Genomic DNA, 17887 nt, shown 5'->3' with positions numbered 1-17887 from the left:
GAGCTGAGCCCCCAGGGCTGGGCTGGGCTCGGGCAGCACTGGCAGGGCCCAGCCCTGGGCACAGGGAAGCAGCTGCAGGCAGGGACAGCTCCAGGCAGCAGAGCCCTGGGCAGGCACTGGGGGGAAAGTGCCACCAAGCTGGGCTGGGATATTCAAAGTCCTCTCCTAACTACACTGTGATTACTATTTTTCCAGATCCCTATGCCAAGAAAGAACAAATGTCCAACAGCAGCTCCATCAGCCACTTCCTCCTGCTGGCATTGGCAGACACGAGGCAGCTGCAGCTCCTGCACTTCTGCCTCTTCCTGGGCATCTCCCTGGCTGCCCTCCTGGCCAACGGCCTCGTCATCAGCGCCGCAACCTGCGGCCACCACCTGCACAGCCCCATGTTCTTCTTCCTGCTCAACCTGGCCCTCAGTGACCTGGGCTGCATCTGCACCACTGTCCCCAAAGCCATGCACAATTCCCTCTGGGACACCAGGGATATCTCCTATGGAGGATGTGCAGTCCAGCTATTTTTTTTTGGCCTTTTCATCTCAGCAGAATTTTCCCTCCTAACCATCATGTGCTACGACCGCTACGTGTCCATCTGCAAACCCCTGCACTACGGGACCCTCCTGGGCAGCAGAGCTTGTGCCCACATGGCAGCAGCTGCCTGGGCCAGTGCCTTTCTCAATGCTCTCCTGCACACAGCCGGTACATTTTCCCTGCCCCTGTGCAAGGGCAATGCCCTGGGCCAGTTCTTCTGTGACATTCCACACATCCTCAAGCTCTCCTGCTCCAAATCTCATGTCAGGGAACTTGGGCTCATTGCTGTTAGTGCCTGCTTGGTATTTGGTTGTTTTGTGTTCATTGTTTTCTCCTATGTGCAGATCTTCAGGGCTGTGCTGAGGATCCCCTCTGAGCAGGGACGGCACAAAGCCTTTTCCACCTGCCTCCCTCACCTGGCTGTGGTCTTCCTTTTCCTCAGCACTGGCACATTTGCTCATCTGAAGCCATCCTCCATCTCCTCCCCATCCCTGGATCTGGCAGTTTCAGTTCTGTACTCAGTGGTGCCTCCAGCCCTGAACCCCCTCATCTACAGCCTGAGGAACCAGGAGCTCAAGGCTGCAGTGTGGAAACTGAGGACTGCATGTTTTAAGAAACATTAATCTGCTGGCCAATTTCTGCAAATCATTTGTAATAAAAGTCATCTTTGATAGTTCCTCTTTTTTGGTTATGAGTTTTTTCCTGTGTTTTGTTTTTTTCATATTGTCAACAAAGGTATATCATTGTTTGTTCCATTTCTCATTTTGTTCGCTCCACGTTCCCTGTGACCACAGACTGTGTCAATGAGGGGCTGCACACTTGATGTATTTAAATAAACTCAAAGAACTCCCAGCCAAGGTTTCTGCAGAGATCCCCTTTTGTTCCCTTCTGTGCAGCTGCAGCAGCAATGTCTGTGTGCAGAGCTGGGGGCAGATCAGGGCTGGCACAGCAGCTGTGCCCAGGAGCAGCAGCCCTTGGTGCTGCCAGTGCTGCTGCCGTGGCCCTGCCCCGCTGCCCTCCTGGCCCTGGTGTTGCTGTAGGGCCTGAGGGCTCTCGGGGCCGGGCACAGGGCTGGGGGTGGCAGTGCCGGGGCTGCAGCAGGGACAGGCCATGGGCACTGCTGGGGCAGCGCTGATGCCTCAGGGCAGGGCCTGGGGGCTCCAGGCTCCTTGCCCAGGCTCTCTCCAGAACACGCCCAGGCCAATGCTCAGCACAGAAAAGCCCCGGGAGCAGCCCCAGGCTGGCCCTGGGCAGGCTGGGGGCAAACAGCAGGGCTGGGGCTCTGCAAGGGCCCTGGGGGAGACGGGAAGGAGCAGCAGAGCAGGGGCTGATCCATCCCCAGTGCGCTGGACACCCCAGGGCAGCGTCCCAGAGCGTACTCATGCACCTGCCAACAACATCCCCCCTGGGCAGCCCTGGCCTCTCCCCCAGCTCACACAGGGGCCGCATCCTTGCAGGCACAGACACGGCAGCACTGCCTCAGGAGCCCCTGTTTGCACTGCCCAGAGCAGGCCTCAGCACCCCCAGGCTGTTGGGGTGGGGAGATGAACCTGAGGGAGCACAAATGCCATCAGCCCCTGGGGCCAGGAAGGGCTGGGCCACAGCAGGGAAACCACTCAGCTTTGTCGTGGCCTCTCAAGTCACACAGAGAGTTTGTTCCCATCAGCTCTGAGTTTCCTGTGCCACTGCAGACGTTGTTGCTCAGAGCCAGGGCTGCCTGGCAGCCACCCCCAAACTGCCCTCAGCATTTCCTTTGCATCACCTTGGCTTTCTTTACTCTTCCTGCTACAAATTTCTTCCTCTTGCCCACCCCTGTTCCCTCCCCTGCAAACAGCCCATCCCTGGTTGCCCTTTCCTCTCTGGCCCCACTCCCCACTGCAGTTCCTGAGTTGGCACCATGAGAACGTCCCTTGGGGAGCAGGATCATCCTCCAAGGGCTTCAGGAATTGTCTGCAGGCTCCTGCAGTGCCTGGGGCTGCTCCCTTGCCAGAGGCACCCCAGGCCAGGGGGGCACATCTGGGCTGCTGTGTCTGGCTGTGGGGCTCCTGTTGTGGGCCATGAGGAGGAGCTGCAGAGGCTCTGCAGGACTGACAGGATGGGCTTTGGGGCTGTCAGGAGAAGCTGAGGGACCTGGGCTGCTGCACCTTCTGAAGAGGAGGCCCAGGCCTCATCCTGACACTGCTGCAAGGCCGCTTTCAGAGAATCACACAATCAGCAAGGCTGCAAATGACCTTGGACATCATCAAGTCCAACGTGTGCCCTGACACTGCCTTGTCTCCCCTGAGCCTCCTCTTGTCCCGGAGAAACAAGCCCAGCTCCCGCAGCTGCTTCTCACAGGACTTGTGTTCCAGAGCCCTCCCCAGCCTTGTTCCCTTCTCTGGACACGCTCCAGCCCCTCCATGTTGTTCCTAAATTGGGGGGCCCAGAACTGGACACAGCACTCGAGGTGCTGCCTCAAGCAGTGCCCAGCACAGGGGAAGAATCTGTGCCCTGCTCCTGCTGGCCACACTGTTCCTGATCCATAGGAGTGCCAGGGCTTGGATGAGGGACATGGTGGGCAGGGCCTGGGGACAAAGTCGAATTTATGTCAGCCATGAAGGGTGTCTTGGGTTTTCTAAGAAATCAAAACAAAGTTTATTCTGTTCCATCTTTTGGAACCTGGCTGGGGAGGTGTTTTTTCTTTATCTGTTGTATCTCCAGGAGGGAGGGTGCAAGTGCCTTTCTGATAACAAGCCAGCTGTTAAAACCGGGTGGGGCATTGATTCTTATCTCTGTTTGCCCTCCCATTACCTCCATGGGGATCTCTTCTGTTAATGGGCCATTACAACTCAGCAATGACAGTTAAAAAATGTTTGGGGGATATTTTTCAGATATTTTGGTAACAGTGTAGGGATATTTGGGAATAGTTTGGGAATGTTCTTGGAGACATTTTGGGGATATTTTGAGAAGATTCTGGAAATATTTTAGGAACATTTTGGAGACATTTTAGAAACATTCTTTGAATATTTTGGGGGGGATTAGGAATATTTGGGGGATATTTTGATGAAGTTCTTTGCATATTTCAGGGACATTTTGGGAATATTTTGAGTACTTCCCAGAAAGATTCTGGGAATATTTTGGGAATATTTCAGGGATATTTTAAAACCAGTCCATGCACATAATTGGAAATTTTTGGGGAAAATTTTGAAGACATTTTAGAAACACTCCATTAATACTTCTGGGAATTTTTGGGATCATTTCAGTCAATTTTAGAAACACTCCATGCACGGATCGGGAATATTTTTAGGGAATGTTTCAGGGGATTTTAAAAGCATGCAGTGCACATCTTGGGGAATTATAGAAACATTCCCCACACATTTTTTGGATTTTTTTTTTAATATTTCGAGGACATTTTAGGCACCCACCCCGCAGATTTTTTGTATGTTTTAGGAACATTCCTGGGGAATTTTCTCTCACCTGCCTCCAAATTACCCAAAAATATCCACAAAGTTACACAAAAATTACCACAAAATATTCCCAAAATATATACTTGCAAAAAGTCAAAATTACCCCAAATTTTCGACAAAACTTTCCCCAAAATTATATCAGAATTAGACTAAAATATCTTGAAAATATCTCCACAATTTCCCCAAGTATCCCTAAAATTACCCCAAAATATAAAAAAAATAACACCATGATTAATGCCAATTACTCCAAAACATCCCCAAAATTACCCCAGATTATCCTCAAAATCTCAGCAAAATTACCTCAGAATTAGACCAACATTAGCTCAAAATAGGCCCAAAATAATGCCAAAATCACTCCAAAACATTCCTTAAATTTACTCCAAAATAGCTCCAAAAACCCCCAAAAATATCCCCTAAATTACCCAGGGGGCTCTGAGAGGGGCGGGAAGAGAGGAGGAGAGGCAGAAATGGGTCTGCAGTGGCCCAAGGGGATTTTGGGGGGTTCTGAAGGTTCCCAAATGGGTGTGGGGCAGTCCAGGGGGTGTCCTGGAGCATCCCCAAATGGCTCTGGGGTCTCTGGGGGTCTCCAAATGATTCTGGGGGTGTCCCAAAGGGCTCCTCAAATGGGTGTCGGGGGAGTCCCAGATGGTCCCTATAGGTCTGGGGTGTCCGGGGTGTCCCAAATGGGTCTGGGGGGAATCCCAGGGAAGTCTTGGGAGTCCCCAAAGGTCCCCAAAAGGGTCTAGGGTCCACAGGATGTTCCCCAAATGGGTCTGGGGGTGTCCCAAGGAGGGCCTAGAGGAGTTGGGGGGGTCCCAAGAGGGTTTTGGGGGGATTCCAGGGAGGTCTCAAGGCTCCCCAAATGGGTCTGGGAATTCCCAAGTGTCCCCAAAAGAGTCTGGGGTCTCCCAAAGGGATTTCAGGGGGTCCCAGGTGTGTCCCAGGTCTCCCCAAAAGGCTCTGGGGTCTCCCCCCCTTCACCTTGGGTCACCTGGGCAGGGCTTGGGCAGGATCTTTCAATCACTTGCTACACTTGGGACTTGGCCCCTGCTTGACAAAAAGGCTGATGGAGCTCACAGGCTCCTTCTGGAGAGCAGCTGGCCCTGCAGGATTCCTCTGGGCAGGAGAGTTCCTGCAGTCACAGACTTGCTTTTGATAAATATCATGGCCTGAGCATGGAGTTGGCTTTTTCCCTGCGGTGAATTTAATATTCTGTGTTTGTTTTCCAAAACTCTCTGTCAGAGATGGCTCACTGAAATGATTTCTCTGCTCCCAAGACATCCAAATTACTTTCTTTTGACATTTTTTACCCTTTTCCCACTCTGTTTATTCAAGGCTTTGGTTTTCACTGTTGAAGTGCAGGCTATCCCAAAATATGCCAGGACTTTGGAGGAGTGGTTTTATGGAGATGATGGCTCTGGGCTGGGAGCCACACTTCCCAGCTCTGGCCCCAACTTTAGTACCTGCTCTACAGAAATCAACGTTTTCCCAAACAGACACCTTGGGTTTGGAGTTCCCCAACTTGAGGCCATCAAATGCTGCTCTTCAGAGCCTGCACATCTTCCCCCTAAAATCAGATGGAGATAAATGGGTCAAATCTTTCCATGAATATATTTCAACACATCACCTCAAAATAGAAAATCTTACGTGCCCTAAGAGAATCTATTTCCTACTAATACCTCTTTCCCACAATGAAAATAATCTGATGATCTATAAAAAGGGTTTTTTTCTGTGCAAAGCATTGCCCTTTAAATTTTGTCAGCACTACCACTGATAAGAAAAAGATAAGATAAGATATAAGAAAAAGTTCAAAAGGAATGACTGTAAATTTTCTGAGTCATCATGGAATCAAATGAACTGGAACCAGATTTGGGGTGAATGAATGGCCCACTAAACTTCCAAATAAATTTTTGCTGAAATACAGACTTTCACTTTAAAATACAATTAAAAAAAAAAAATTAAAGGAAGGAAAAACTGACAAAATTAAGATCTGTATAACTATCAATGACTCTGTTTTCTGAGCTTTCCATTGGATTTACCCTTTATTTTTTTTCCAAAGGATCAGCACAGAGCCTCCCAGCAGCAGTAACCTCCTGTGACACACAAAATTATGTTGCAATCAGGAATTCTTTCAAGGGCTGCAGCCCAAGCACATACCTGGTTTCAAAGGAAACAGTGCAATTCAACTACCTACAGGTACTAAACAGAGCTGTGGGGTTTTCATTGTGGGACAGCGTGATGGCAGGAATAAGACCTTTCTTACATGAAAGGAGATGGAAAAGAATACTGTTTAAAAATGGTGATGAGTACATTGAGACATCAAGCTCTAAGTGACTGTGGTATTTGACACCTTGATCAGAGCTATATCCCCTTCAGATAATCTGGAAAATCTTTGAGGCTGATTATGGGCTGTGAGATATTCATCTGAAATACACTGTTCAGATGTTTAATACTGATAAAATACTGATAAAAGTCATGTAATGAAAACAGTATTGAAGAAGAAAGCTGCAAAATCATCAGAGACAAGCATATGCCCCTGCAGAAGACTGACAAAGTTCTCAAAGGTCAAAAACTTTAATGACATGGGAAGAAATAGAAAACAACTTAATTCCATTTGATGCTCTTGAATGGTTCAAATTCAAAATTCAGTGTATAGGTTGGAAAATCAATCAAGAAAGTCTGCTCTGGTGAAACTCCTGGAGTTCCACAAGCACCTAGAGACTTTCAGCAATCCATCCACAGGTTTTGAAAACCAATCCACAGGGACTGAGAAATCCAGAGACAAGTCTGTTCCAGTGTCTTTGCAGCCTTTGCTGGGAAATCCATGGCCAGCCCCAAGGCCCTGCAAGACCCAGTTATCAACCATCTAAAATTCACACCCTCAACTCCCAGCTGTTCATTTCCCCAGCAACTGAGTTCATTTCTCTTCAGTGCATGCACAGATAGTCATGGCAATGAAGCATTAAAGAGAAGAATATCTCCCAAGGACAATCAGGCAAGTGAAAGCCACTGCAGAACTCCAAAGTGAGGAAGTGCAGGCTGGTGCCCTGAGCCAGGCTGGCTGCTTGTTGGGGGTTAGGTTTGCTCCTTTTTTACTTTAAGGATTTTTCCCCCACTAGTTACCAAGGAGACTGAGTTGGATACTTAAAGAGTACTTGACCAAAAACAAAGAGATGGCCAAAAACTCGGCTGAGGAGGTTAAATCTTATCTGTTGTAACTCCAGAAGGGAGGAGGTAACTGCCTTCTCTGATAACAAGCCAGCTGTTAAAAACCTAGTGGGGTATTATCTCTTATCTCTGCTCAGTCTTTCACTACCCCCATGGGAATATCTTCTGTTAACGCACCATTAAAGCTCAGCAATGGCATGACACATTTCATCACCCTATTGTGAGATGCTCTACCACAGAGCAGAAGACAAACCATTTCTACCGAGATAAAAAAGAGCCACAGGTGTCACCAGGCACTCTGGTGTTCCCACGGGGCTCCCAAAGGAAGTCTGGACCCACTTCAGGACCCCTGGCTCCACAGGACCGTCTCTGCTTCCAACAGGACACCTCTGCCAGTCCAGGAGGGCTGACTTTGGACTGTTTCCAACGCCCTGACTAACAGGGTGTCAGGTTGTATTTCTGACTGTCAAGTTTTAGGGTATTTTTGTTTTTGTTTCTTTTTTTTGTTTGTTTGTTTGTTTTCTGAGATTCCTTGCTTGTTTGTTTGCTTATTCTTTTCTACTAAAAGATTTGTATTTTTAATATCCCTAGTAAAGAACTGCTACACCTATCCCCAAAATCTTTGCTTAACACCCCTTTAATTGCAAATGAACAATATTTTGAAAAAGGGGAGAGGTGGCTTACATTCTAAGGGAGACTCCAGTCTTCCTTGTCAGATCCCTGTCTATTCAAACCAAAACAGAGCCCAAGATCCCTGAAGTAGGAGTTGGAGCAGAAGAGTGTTGGAGGTTCGGTTTGATCCCTTTTTATTTACTGATTTTTTCTCCATAAGTTGGTGGGAGACTAAGTACTGAGTGATTCTGGGTGCTTGACCAAAATATAGAGGTGGCCAAAAGTCAGGAGGGGGAGATAATGTGAGTTTTGGGGCAGGAAAAAGGACAGGGCTGGGGGCAGCTTCTCTCTCTTGCTCTCGGTGTCGGGGAGAGGACAGCCAGGCTGCTGCTTGCTGTGGGAGGAGTTTGCTGCCACCACCAAAGTGCAGTCCTGTGAAATCTGCCAACCCCTGCTCATGTGCCCAGGAATTCTGAGCTCGTCTCCCCCTGCCCTGCTGGGCCAGCCCCATCCCGCTGCCGCCGTTTCTTCGGCGCTGCCTTGAGGCTTTTTGCTGCTCTGTGACCCCACACTGCCCTGCCCTGCTGGGACATCCCTGCCATTCCAGCTGCCACTGCACAGCTTCTGATCCCATCCACCAGCCCGGGATTTTTTCCACTCTTCCAGCTTGGTGCTCTCAGGGTCCCGAGAGATTGGACTGCCCCAGGCTTTGTGAAACAATGCCTCCCAAGGTTCCTGGTTGTGTTTGCTATTAATGCTGCAGTTGTTGTTTGTTTGCCTTGTTATATATACTAGAAAAAAACTGTTCTTCTTAACCTCATCCCTCTGCCTGAAAGCCCCTTTCCTTTTCTAAATTATAATAATTTGGAGGGAGGGGGTTTGAATTCTCCATTTCTAGGGAGGCCCTGCCCCTCCCCAGCAGATCCCTGTCTTTCAAACAAAGACAGCCTTTCATGTGTCCTCAGTGCTCCTAGCATGCATCCTTGTAATTCCTTCAATCTGCTCATTTAGCACAGTCCTGGTGTTCTGTTAGGCCAGGAGACCTGCTAGAAATAACTCTAGTTCTTGGCTTTCACACTTATATTTCGGCTTTCACAAATTATTTTGACACAGTGCAGTTTGTAATCTCTTTTAAACTGCTTTTGATATAGTCCAATTTGTCACTCTTTAGCAGTTAATACCCTAATCCCTGTGGAGATTGCATATTTCAGTGTGATAAAAGTATTATAGTTTATGGTATTGCAAAATATTGAAATAGAGTATATTATAAAACTATAAATATATAGTATAAAGACAATAATCATAAACATAGACATAAACATAAATACAAATATAAACAACAATATAAATATACTGTTTAATAGACTATATTAATATTAAAAAATTAAATGTGCTAATTACCTTTGCAGAAGTGACTGTGGTTGGGAAATAATGACTGATGCCTGTATTTCTGTAACTGACTGACAATAGTAAAATGGCTAATGTTGATTCAAAGAAAAACGTTGGCTAAAATGTCTGGATGATAAGACGGCATTGAAAAAAATCCCAGGCAAATAACACAGAAAGAGGCAGGAGGAATCCGCCACCAACCATTTGGCCATCAATAACTGACAAATCGAGACCAGGAGGCCTCAAAAGGAAATAAAACACAAAAGTCTCAAAATCACATCTGCATTATGGCACATGCTTTAGGAAGGATGAGGTCAGGGGTCAAACTAAGCTAAAGAACGCCCAGAAAATTTGCTCACAAAGGAATATTTAAATGTGTATAGTCTTCATGAATATGCATTTGACCAATAGTTTTGGGTTGCAATGAAGATGGAACCAAAAGTTTGTATTCCATTCCCATCTGTGAGAATCAGGTGAGGCAGTGTTCTTTATCTCTTCCATGGCCCATCTCTCATAGCTCCAGGGATTATCTTCTGTTAATAGACCAGCGGTTAAAACCAGGTGAGGAAGTTCTCTTTATCTCTTCCACCACCCATCCTCCCTCCAGGGGCTTATCTTCTGTTAATGGGCCATTGATGTTCACTGCATGACTGATAAAAGTAAATCATCCCATTGGGAGATGTTCCACCCACAGGGAGGAGCCAAGCATTCCTACCTGGATATAATCTGACATTAACCACACGAGAAGCAGCCTGTTTCCACTGGATTCCCAGAGGAGCACCAGACCCATCTGCACCACCACTGGATTTTCAGAGGAAAACTACATCCTTCTACAAGGTCATTGCTTCAAGAAAACCACATCTGTCACTGCAGGAGGACTGCAGCCACAAACACCTTGACTAACTGGGTGTCAGGTTGTATTTTGACTCTGTTAGTGGTTTTTTGTTTTACTACTGCATTGTTATTTTAATTTTTAGCTTTTTAATTTAGTCTACGATGAAGAGGAAGATGCCCCAGGACAGCCAGGCAGGTGAGGAGGACATCACTGCCCATTTCCCCCTCTCTCCTGCTCCATCTCCCAGCCCAGCACGGCCCCCGGCTGCAGGACACCCCTTCTGCCAACACTCTCCTGCTGGGGATGGACTGAGGGGATCTCCTTCCCCTTCCCTCTGGCATGGAGCCAAATCCCATCCTTTCCTTGTCCTTCTTCCCCCAGACAAGGAGCTGAGGATGGAGACCAGGGAAGACAAATCCCCAGAGCAGAACCTCGTGGAAGAGGCCGTTTTGAGTGGCTCCACTGTGCAAGAATCCAATGGGGAAGAAAAGCCCCAGAGATCCCTCAGGAGGAGGGGCTCCAAACACATCCCAGGATGCTCTGAGGAGGAAACACCCACCCAGTACCAGGAAGGTGGACAGAGCTTCAGCCAGGGCTCTGAGCTGGTCCATGAGCAGCTTCATGATGGGGAGAAGCCCCACAAGTGCTTGGAGTGTGGGAAGAGCTTCAGCCAGAGGTCCCAACTGATCAGCCACCAGAGGATCCACACCAGGGAATGGCCCTACCAGTGTGAGCTATGTGGGAAGAGCTTCAGACAACGCTCCCACTTGATCCACCACCAGAACACCCATGCTGAGGAAAGGCCATACAAGTGTGGGGAATGTGGGAAAGGCTTCAACCAAAGGTCCCTGCTGATCAGACACCAAATGAGCCACACTGGGGAGAGGCCCTACAAGTGTCCTGAGTGTGAGAAGAGGTTTAAGACCAGCTCAGATCTCCTCCTGCACCAGCGGATTCACAGAGAGGAGAGGCCCTTCCGCTGCCCCGACTGCGGGAAGGGCTTCAAGCGAAACTCCACCCTCATCACCCACCGGCGCATCCACACTGGGGAGAGGCCCCACGAGTGTCCCCAGTGTGGGAAGAGCTTCACCCAGCGCTCTCACTTGACCAAACACCAACGGAAGCACCAGAATGGGAAGCCCTGAGAGTGCCCCGACTGTGGGAAGAGCTTTGTGCTCTGCTCCAACTCCATCCCCCATTGGAGGACCCACATTGGGCAGAGCCCTAGTGACCCACATTCACTGTAATCTCCTTTAGGAAGACACTGGACTGGTCGTCTTTTTGCTTGGTTTTCCTAATACTCTTTTGATTAATGTTCATCCCTTTAAAATAGACAAAATTTGGGTAAAAATCAATAAACTCATAAAAGGCATCTATAGCCTCACTTTTTACTAGTGTTTCCAGGGAATCTGGGATTCAGGGAGGTACTTGGGAGCATTTGGTGGTTTGGGGGGTATGTGGTGTAGTTTTCTCCATGTCTTTGCACTCAAAGAGACGAGAGGGTTCGATCTGTCACCTCAAACCTACTCAATGCCACTGGAAACTACTCAATCGCACCCCAAAATTATTTCCTAAATTGATTCCACAGCCCCTCAGGGTGGAATGTGATTGGAAGGGGATTGGGTGAAGTGGGATGCAAATCAGGAGGGATGAGGTGAGCATTGGGTGGGGCAGGATGGGTGGGAGGGGGTTTGGGAGGTGTGAAATCGGGGAAATAGGGCTTGGGAAGGGGGTCTTGATGCCTAGCAGGGGCGGGATGAGTTGGTGTTGGGACTGGGGAGGTGGGGTCTGGATTGAGACAGGCCAAGTTTGGGGATGATGAAAGGAAGGGGAGCCAATTACTGAGTGAGTTTTTGGATATTTCACGTTCCTGAAGAGATTTTGGGGTATTCCATGTTTCTGAGGCACTTGTGGGGCACTCCTCAACTCTTTGGATGGGTTTCCTGAGAGTAGTTCCCTGCAGCCCCATTGCCAGGGGTGGTTGCCTTGGGCACCAGCTCAGAGCTGCAGCCACAGTCCATTGCCTCGGTGCTGGAGAGCAGAGAAATGATGAATGGCCCCAGACATCTCCAGGGTGTGTTTGGGGGCCAGGGCAAGTTCTGTGTAGGTGGGGCGGTCACTGCCCCAGCCCCAGCCAATGCAGCCTCTGCTCCATCCCCAAAGTGGCTGCCAAGCCCCTGGCACCCCAAAAACCCCACCTGTGAGAGGGACCAGAGCAGGTGAGGCTGTGACACGGTTGTGACAATGACACGTCCCACGGCCCCAGAGCTCCCAGCAGCTGAGATGGCACTGGATCCAAGGGGGACTGTGGATATCTCTCTCTCTCTTCTCCTGACTACTTCTGAAAATCTGGAGAACTGTAAGTAGGACAGGTCAGAGTTTGCTCAGTCAGTGCTTTGTGAAATGATTTACTGGAATTCCATGGTGCTTTAAGATTTCCCAATTATTTCATTCTCTTTAGTTTGCAACTAAAAGTTTGCTCTCCACCCTGGTGAGAAGTTGGTTGTTTTCTCCCATGTGCCCCCTGAGGGGATCGAGGTACCTCAAGTCCCTTTCCAACAGCGGCCGAGCCAGCTTGGGGCACAGCAGCAGGAACTGCAGTGCTGAGCAAGTCCTGGCTTGGCTGGAGGGAGCAGAAAGGCCAAGCCCTGAGCCCAGGCCTGGCACAGCAGGGCCTGTCCCTCCCGGGTGCCTCGGGGCTCTTTGTGGGCCAGTGAGATGGCAGGGACAGCAAGGACAAATGTCATCAAACTGCAAGCCCTGCCAGCCTCCTCAGGGAGGGGCCAGGGAGGAGCAAAGTGCAGGCCCTGAAAGGAAAGTTCCTCCTGTGGGGCCTCCAGAGGCGCTGCCAGAGCCCAGGGGACAAAGGCCTGGGTGCCTGTGGCCCTGCCAGCCCTGCCCAGCCCTTGGCCATGTGTCCTGCAGGCTGTGCCCCCTGTGCGTGCTGCTGCTGTGCCCTGGCCGGCTGCACACGCCCATCTCGCTGTCCCCCCTCAGCATTTCCCAGCCCAGCATTTCTGTGCCCTCCCTGGGCTCCCTGCACCCAGCGCTGCCGGCTCCTGGCACACAGAGCCAGGCCAGGAGCCCACCCTGCCAAGGGCCTTTGGAGCAGCCTGGTGCCTGCCATGGCTCCTGACCTCAGCAGCTGCTCCTGGGATGCTTCCATGGAACCCGAGCACAGCAACGCTGCTGGGCATTGGCCCTGCTCAGGCTCACACACTGTCAGGGCACATTCCCTGCCTGTAGGATTCGTGCCTGACCCAAGCCCTGCACTTATGCCTCCAGCATTGCTTTCCAACAAGAACAGGGGAAGGCAAACTGTGTGTAGCTCATGGAATTTTACAGTGTCTAAAACTTGCTAAGCCATCGGTCTTAAAGGTGAGATCCATTTAGAATGAATGGGATGGAGAAGTAGTGCAACATAAAAAATGGGAGCATAAAAACAAATAGAGAAAAACATCTTGGATTGTTTCTTTCCACTTTCATTGCATTTCTTAAAAGCTGTTTCACTTTTCCCACAATCTTCTCCACAGTCATGTCTGCTCTTTTCAAGAACCTTCCCTGGAGAATGAGGTCAAACTTTTGTCACAAAATGTGGCCCCAACTGCAGCTTCTCTTGGCTTTCTACACCATGAGTGCAGCATAACTCTTGCAGCAAAGCAGGACAAATATTTGAAGAACTTGACAACCTGTCCTTTTTTTCCTGGTGGGCTGGGGAGTTGTGCCATTGGTGAGGTTTTCATTGTTACTGTTCTACCCTAAGAAAACATGACAGAGTATCTGGAGTTGTTAAGAGAATACAAGCCTGGCTTAATGCAGAGAAAGAATCTCCAGAGGCTGCAGCCAGGAGTGGAGAGTTGTGTGATAATCATTCCAACATACCCATGGATATCTGGGAAGGGATCTTGAGCATGAAAATGGGCTGACAGAGAGAGCTTATTCCTGTGTTCAGTTTAGATGATTCTGCATCTCATGCATTGATCGAAATCAAGAGCACAATCAGTTCATGATAAGCACCAGAACAAGCTGAAAGTCACCAAGTAGATGACTGAAAGAATCTGAAAAGGAGAAATGCAGGAATGACTTGGTGAACTTTCTGTGGGAGAAGGGTCATTTTTTCTAATCATTATTTAGCCATTCCCTCAGTTCTTGTCTTTCTGCAAAAGGCCATTTTCATCCCAGATGCCTCATGAAATGAGAAGCCTGAGCTTGTGGAAGTGCCTCAGGAGCCCCTGTTTGCACTGCCCAGAGCAGGCCTCAGCACCCCCATGCTCTTGGTGTGTGGAGATGAACCTGAGGGAGCACAAATGCCATCAGCCCCTGGGGCCAGGAAGGGCTGGGCCACAGCAGGGAAACCACTCAGGTTTGGTGTGGCCTCTCAAGTCAGCTGTTGGAGTCCAGGGCATCCCTCTGGGCGCCCTGGATGGTCACAGACCTTGGTAGAGAGGCCTGGGACTCGAGAAAGAGGGTCTGGGGTCTGTGCAGGGGGTTTTGCCTGGCACAGAGCCCAGGAAGACACAGTCTTTGATTTTGGTCCGTGTGAAAAACATCAAACACAGAGAAGAATTGCAAGTCACAAAGGTATGATAGACAGTAACTTAATTATCACCATGTAGAAGATTTTGTAGTTTTGGGATTTTTAGAATGTAGATGCAAAGGGACAAGATTGAGATTTTAGGGTGGTGCCCTGAGTTCTTCTTCTTCTCCCTTGGCATCCATCTTCTGCAGTGACATGGGCACAAAGTAGTTTCAGTGGATTGGGTCAAAGTAGAAATGACTCTGTTAGTATAGGTGATAGGCATTGGTATGAAATGATAAATAATAACCATGTAGTTATCTGTATAAAGGCAGAGCGACCTCCCATCACAGGGGGAGTCACATCGTGTCCAGGCTGCTGTGAACATCTTGGCTGGACACGGAGAATTTGTAAGATAAGAATTAATAAACAACACGAGAAACCAAGAAAACCAAGACCTTGAGACTCCTCATCATTCTCACGTCACACCGAGCTCAGCACAGACTAAGACTCAAAGCCTTCAGAGGTAAGGAGGGAAAAACACTCCCTCGGACCCACACAAACCACCAGCCTTGGAATCTCGGGAAGAAAGAAACCATAAAACCTGAGATTGTTTCAGATGCCTCTGTCCATGTCCAGCTCCTCACAGCTGAGTCCCTGAACACACACGGTGGTTTATAGGGATTTATTTTCCCCACTAATTCACTTGGAGGTGATTTTAGGATCCTTTGGAGGAACATCTGACCAGCCCGTGTCCCCATTCCATTTTATTCTCTCTACTTTGGAGTTGGCCTGCTGGGTTTGACATGGAAATTGGTAGTGTCTCCCCATTCTTCCCTCCAGGTCTCTATTGTGACTTGTATTAAACACTGCAAATGGCCTCATTTATCTGGTGGGGGAAGTGTGAGGTGGAGAATGTTAATAGGATTTTGTTTTCATGAACCTTGTGATAGTAAAGAAAAATGTTTGTCATTTTGGTGTGGTGCTGGGTGTTGGGATTTGGGGAGTAATTTCTTGTTTTTGTTCTTTTTATTCTTTAGTATTATCTTTCATTGGTAAGACTTTTAAGTCTTAGACATTATTAAGAGTGTCTGGATATCACTCACTGGGAAAATTCCCTTTCTTTTCCCACCAAGATTAAACTGTACTTTCAACTCCGAGTAGCCAGTGGATTCTAAAGATGGAAAATCCTGTTAATGGTGGGTTTGGTGTGGTTTGGAGCTGGGGAAGGGTCTCATCCCCTCCCGGAGGTGCCCCAAGCCCGCTCTGCTGCCACGTCTGCACTGGCGGCCCCTCAGGGCTGCCCTGCCCTGGGGACATGGTGGGACCCCCCTCCTGCCAGGGCTGAGGCTCCTCATGGCCCCTCACAGCCCTTCATGGCCCCACAGAACCTCTCCTGGCCCCTCATGGCCCCTCACAGCCCTTCATGGCTCTTCATTTCCACTCAAAGCTCTTCATGGCATCTCACAGCCCTCACAGCCCCTCATGGCCCCTCACAGCCCCAGGCATGGGGCTCCTCCCAAAGGAGGAGGGGTCGGGCCCTGCTTGTTCTCCTTTCATTTCGGTCCCTTCCCAGCCCTGAGGAAAGAAAGGTTGCAATGGAGCCTTTCCCCAGCCTTTCCCTCTGGGTTCATTGCGGCTGAAGCTCTGTGCTGGCGCTGGCCCCAGCGCCAACATCCCCGCAGCCCCGCAGGCCTTTGGTGTCCCCCCGTGTCCATTCCCTGTCCCCGAGTCCCGCCCGGCTCTGGCAGCAGCAGGAGCCGCAGCGCAGCGGGCGCCGGCCCGGCCCAGCCGGGGCTCCCGGGCAGGAGCAGCAGCAGCGCCGGCCCCTTCCCACCTGCTCCTGCCTCACCTTCCAAGGCCTTTGTCCACCTCAATTCGGCACTAGAGCAACAATCACCCACCAACAGCCCTGATTGCTCAGGGCCCGCCTGTGCTGCCCTGACCCAGCCTGCAGAGAAAGAAAGGATCGGCTTCCAGCGCTGTTTTCAGCACTGTTTTACTCCCCCTGAGGTGACAGCAGGAGGTGCTGCTGCCTTTGCCTTGGCAATTGTAGATCATGGCTGCTCTTGCCCCTCTTCTGGTGGCCACTTGAATTTTATCAGTAAAACTGCAATTGCCTTTTTTGGTAAGTGCCACCCAGAGGTGCTTTTATGATAGGAAACTCTGGCATCATGAGTAGCAGATCTCCAAATGTTCACAAGTTCCTGAACACAAAGTTGAGAAGAATTAAAGCCACACAGGCCACATTTGCAGCACTCAAACACAGCCCTGTTGCTGCTGCTGCTGCTGAAATAGAATCAACTAGCAGAAGCCATCACAGAAATTGTCTCTGCACTGTCAAATAAAATGAAAAAATCCACCAGGAGAAAGAGAAACCAGAACTCCTCGACTCGCTGCATTGCTTCCTCCGAGCAGCAGCAGCAGCAAGTGGAGATGGGCAGAGGTGTTTGCAGCTGCTGCTGATCCCAGCTGGAGCCCAGCCTGCTGCCCAGGGCCAGCGGGAACCTGAGCCCAGCCTGGGCAGCTCCCGCAGTGTCGGGAGCTCAGCGCAGGCGGGGCCAGGCCCAGAGCCCCGGGCACGGCCGCCCATTGCGGGGCAGCGGCGCAGGCGGAATGTCCTGCGGCCCAAACCTCCTGCTCCTGCCGCACAGCAGCGCCCATCCTTCTCCCCCTGCTCCTCCTCTCCCAGCACGCCACCAATTCCAGCTCCCAGGAGCCTTCCCAAGACAGGGCTCAGGCTCCTGTTTCAGCCTGAGTGTCCCTGCAGAGGAACAGGGCATCTTTCAGGCACTTCCACAAGCTCAGGCTTCTCATTTCATGAGGCATCTTGGGATGAAAATGGTCTTTTTCAGAAACACAGCAGCAGAGGGAATGTCTGAGAAATGATTAGAAAAAATGACCCTTCTTCCAGACAAAGTTCACCAAGTCATTCCCTGCATTTCTCCTTTTCAAATTTTTCAGTCATCTACTTGGTGATTTTCAGCTTGTTCTGGTGCTTTTCATGAATTGATTGTGCTCTTGATTTAGATCAATGCATGAGATGTAGAATCATCTAAACTAAACACAGAAACAAAACTCCCTCTGTCAGCCAATTTCCATGTTCTAGATCACTTTCCAGGTATCCATGGGGATGATAGAATGATTATCACACAACTCTCCACTCCTGGCTGCAGCCTCTGGAGATTCTTTCTCTGCATTCAGCCAGGCTTGTATTCTCTAACAAGTCTTGGTACCTTGTCATGTTTTTTAGGGTAGAACAGTAACAATGAAAACTTTTAAAATGGCAGAACTCCCCACTCCACAAGGAAAAAGAACAAGCTGTAAAGTTCTCCAAACATTTGTCCTGCTTTGCTGCAGAGTTGTGCTGCACTTATGGTGTGGAAAGCCAAG

General features: G+C 49.6%; 1 protein-coding gene across 1 annotated transcript; it reads left to right on the top strand.

The window, feature by feature from the left end:
• Positions 1-218: 218 nt before the first annotated feature.
• LOC310921115 (olfactory receptor 14I1-like) lies at positions 219-1151 on the top strand (the record flags this gene model as incomplete). Its single annotated transcript, XM_083881225.1, has 1 exon — positions 219-1151. One exon carries the CDS (start codon positions 219-221, stop codon positions 1149-1151), a length of 933 nt encoding a protein of 310 aa, XP_083737351.1.
• Between the last annotated feature and the right edge of the window lie 16736 nt (positions 1152-17887).

This window comes from Zosterops lateralis (genome assembly GCF_965231275.1).
Source record: "Zosterops lateralis genome assembly, chromosome: 33".
In the NCBI taxonomy this organism is placed as follows: Eukaryota; Metazoa; Chordata; class Aves; order Passeriformes; family Zosteropidae; genus Zosterops; species Zosterops lateralis.
This window is presented reverse-complemented; position numbering and strand designations above follow the sequence as displayed.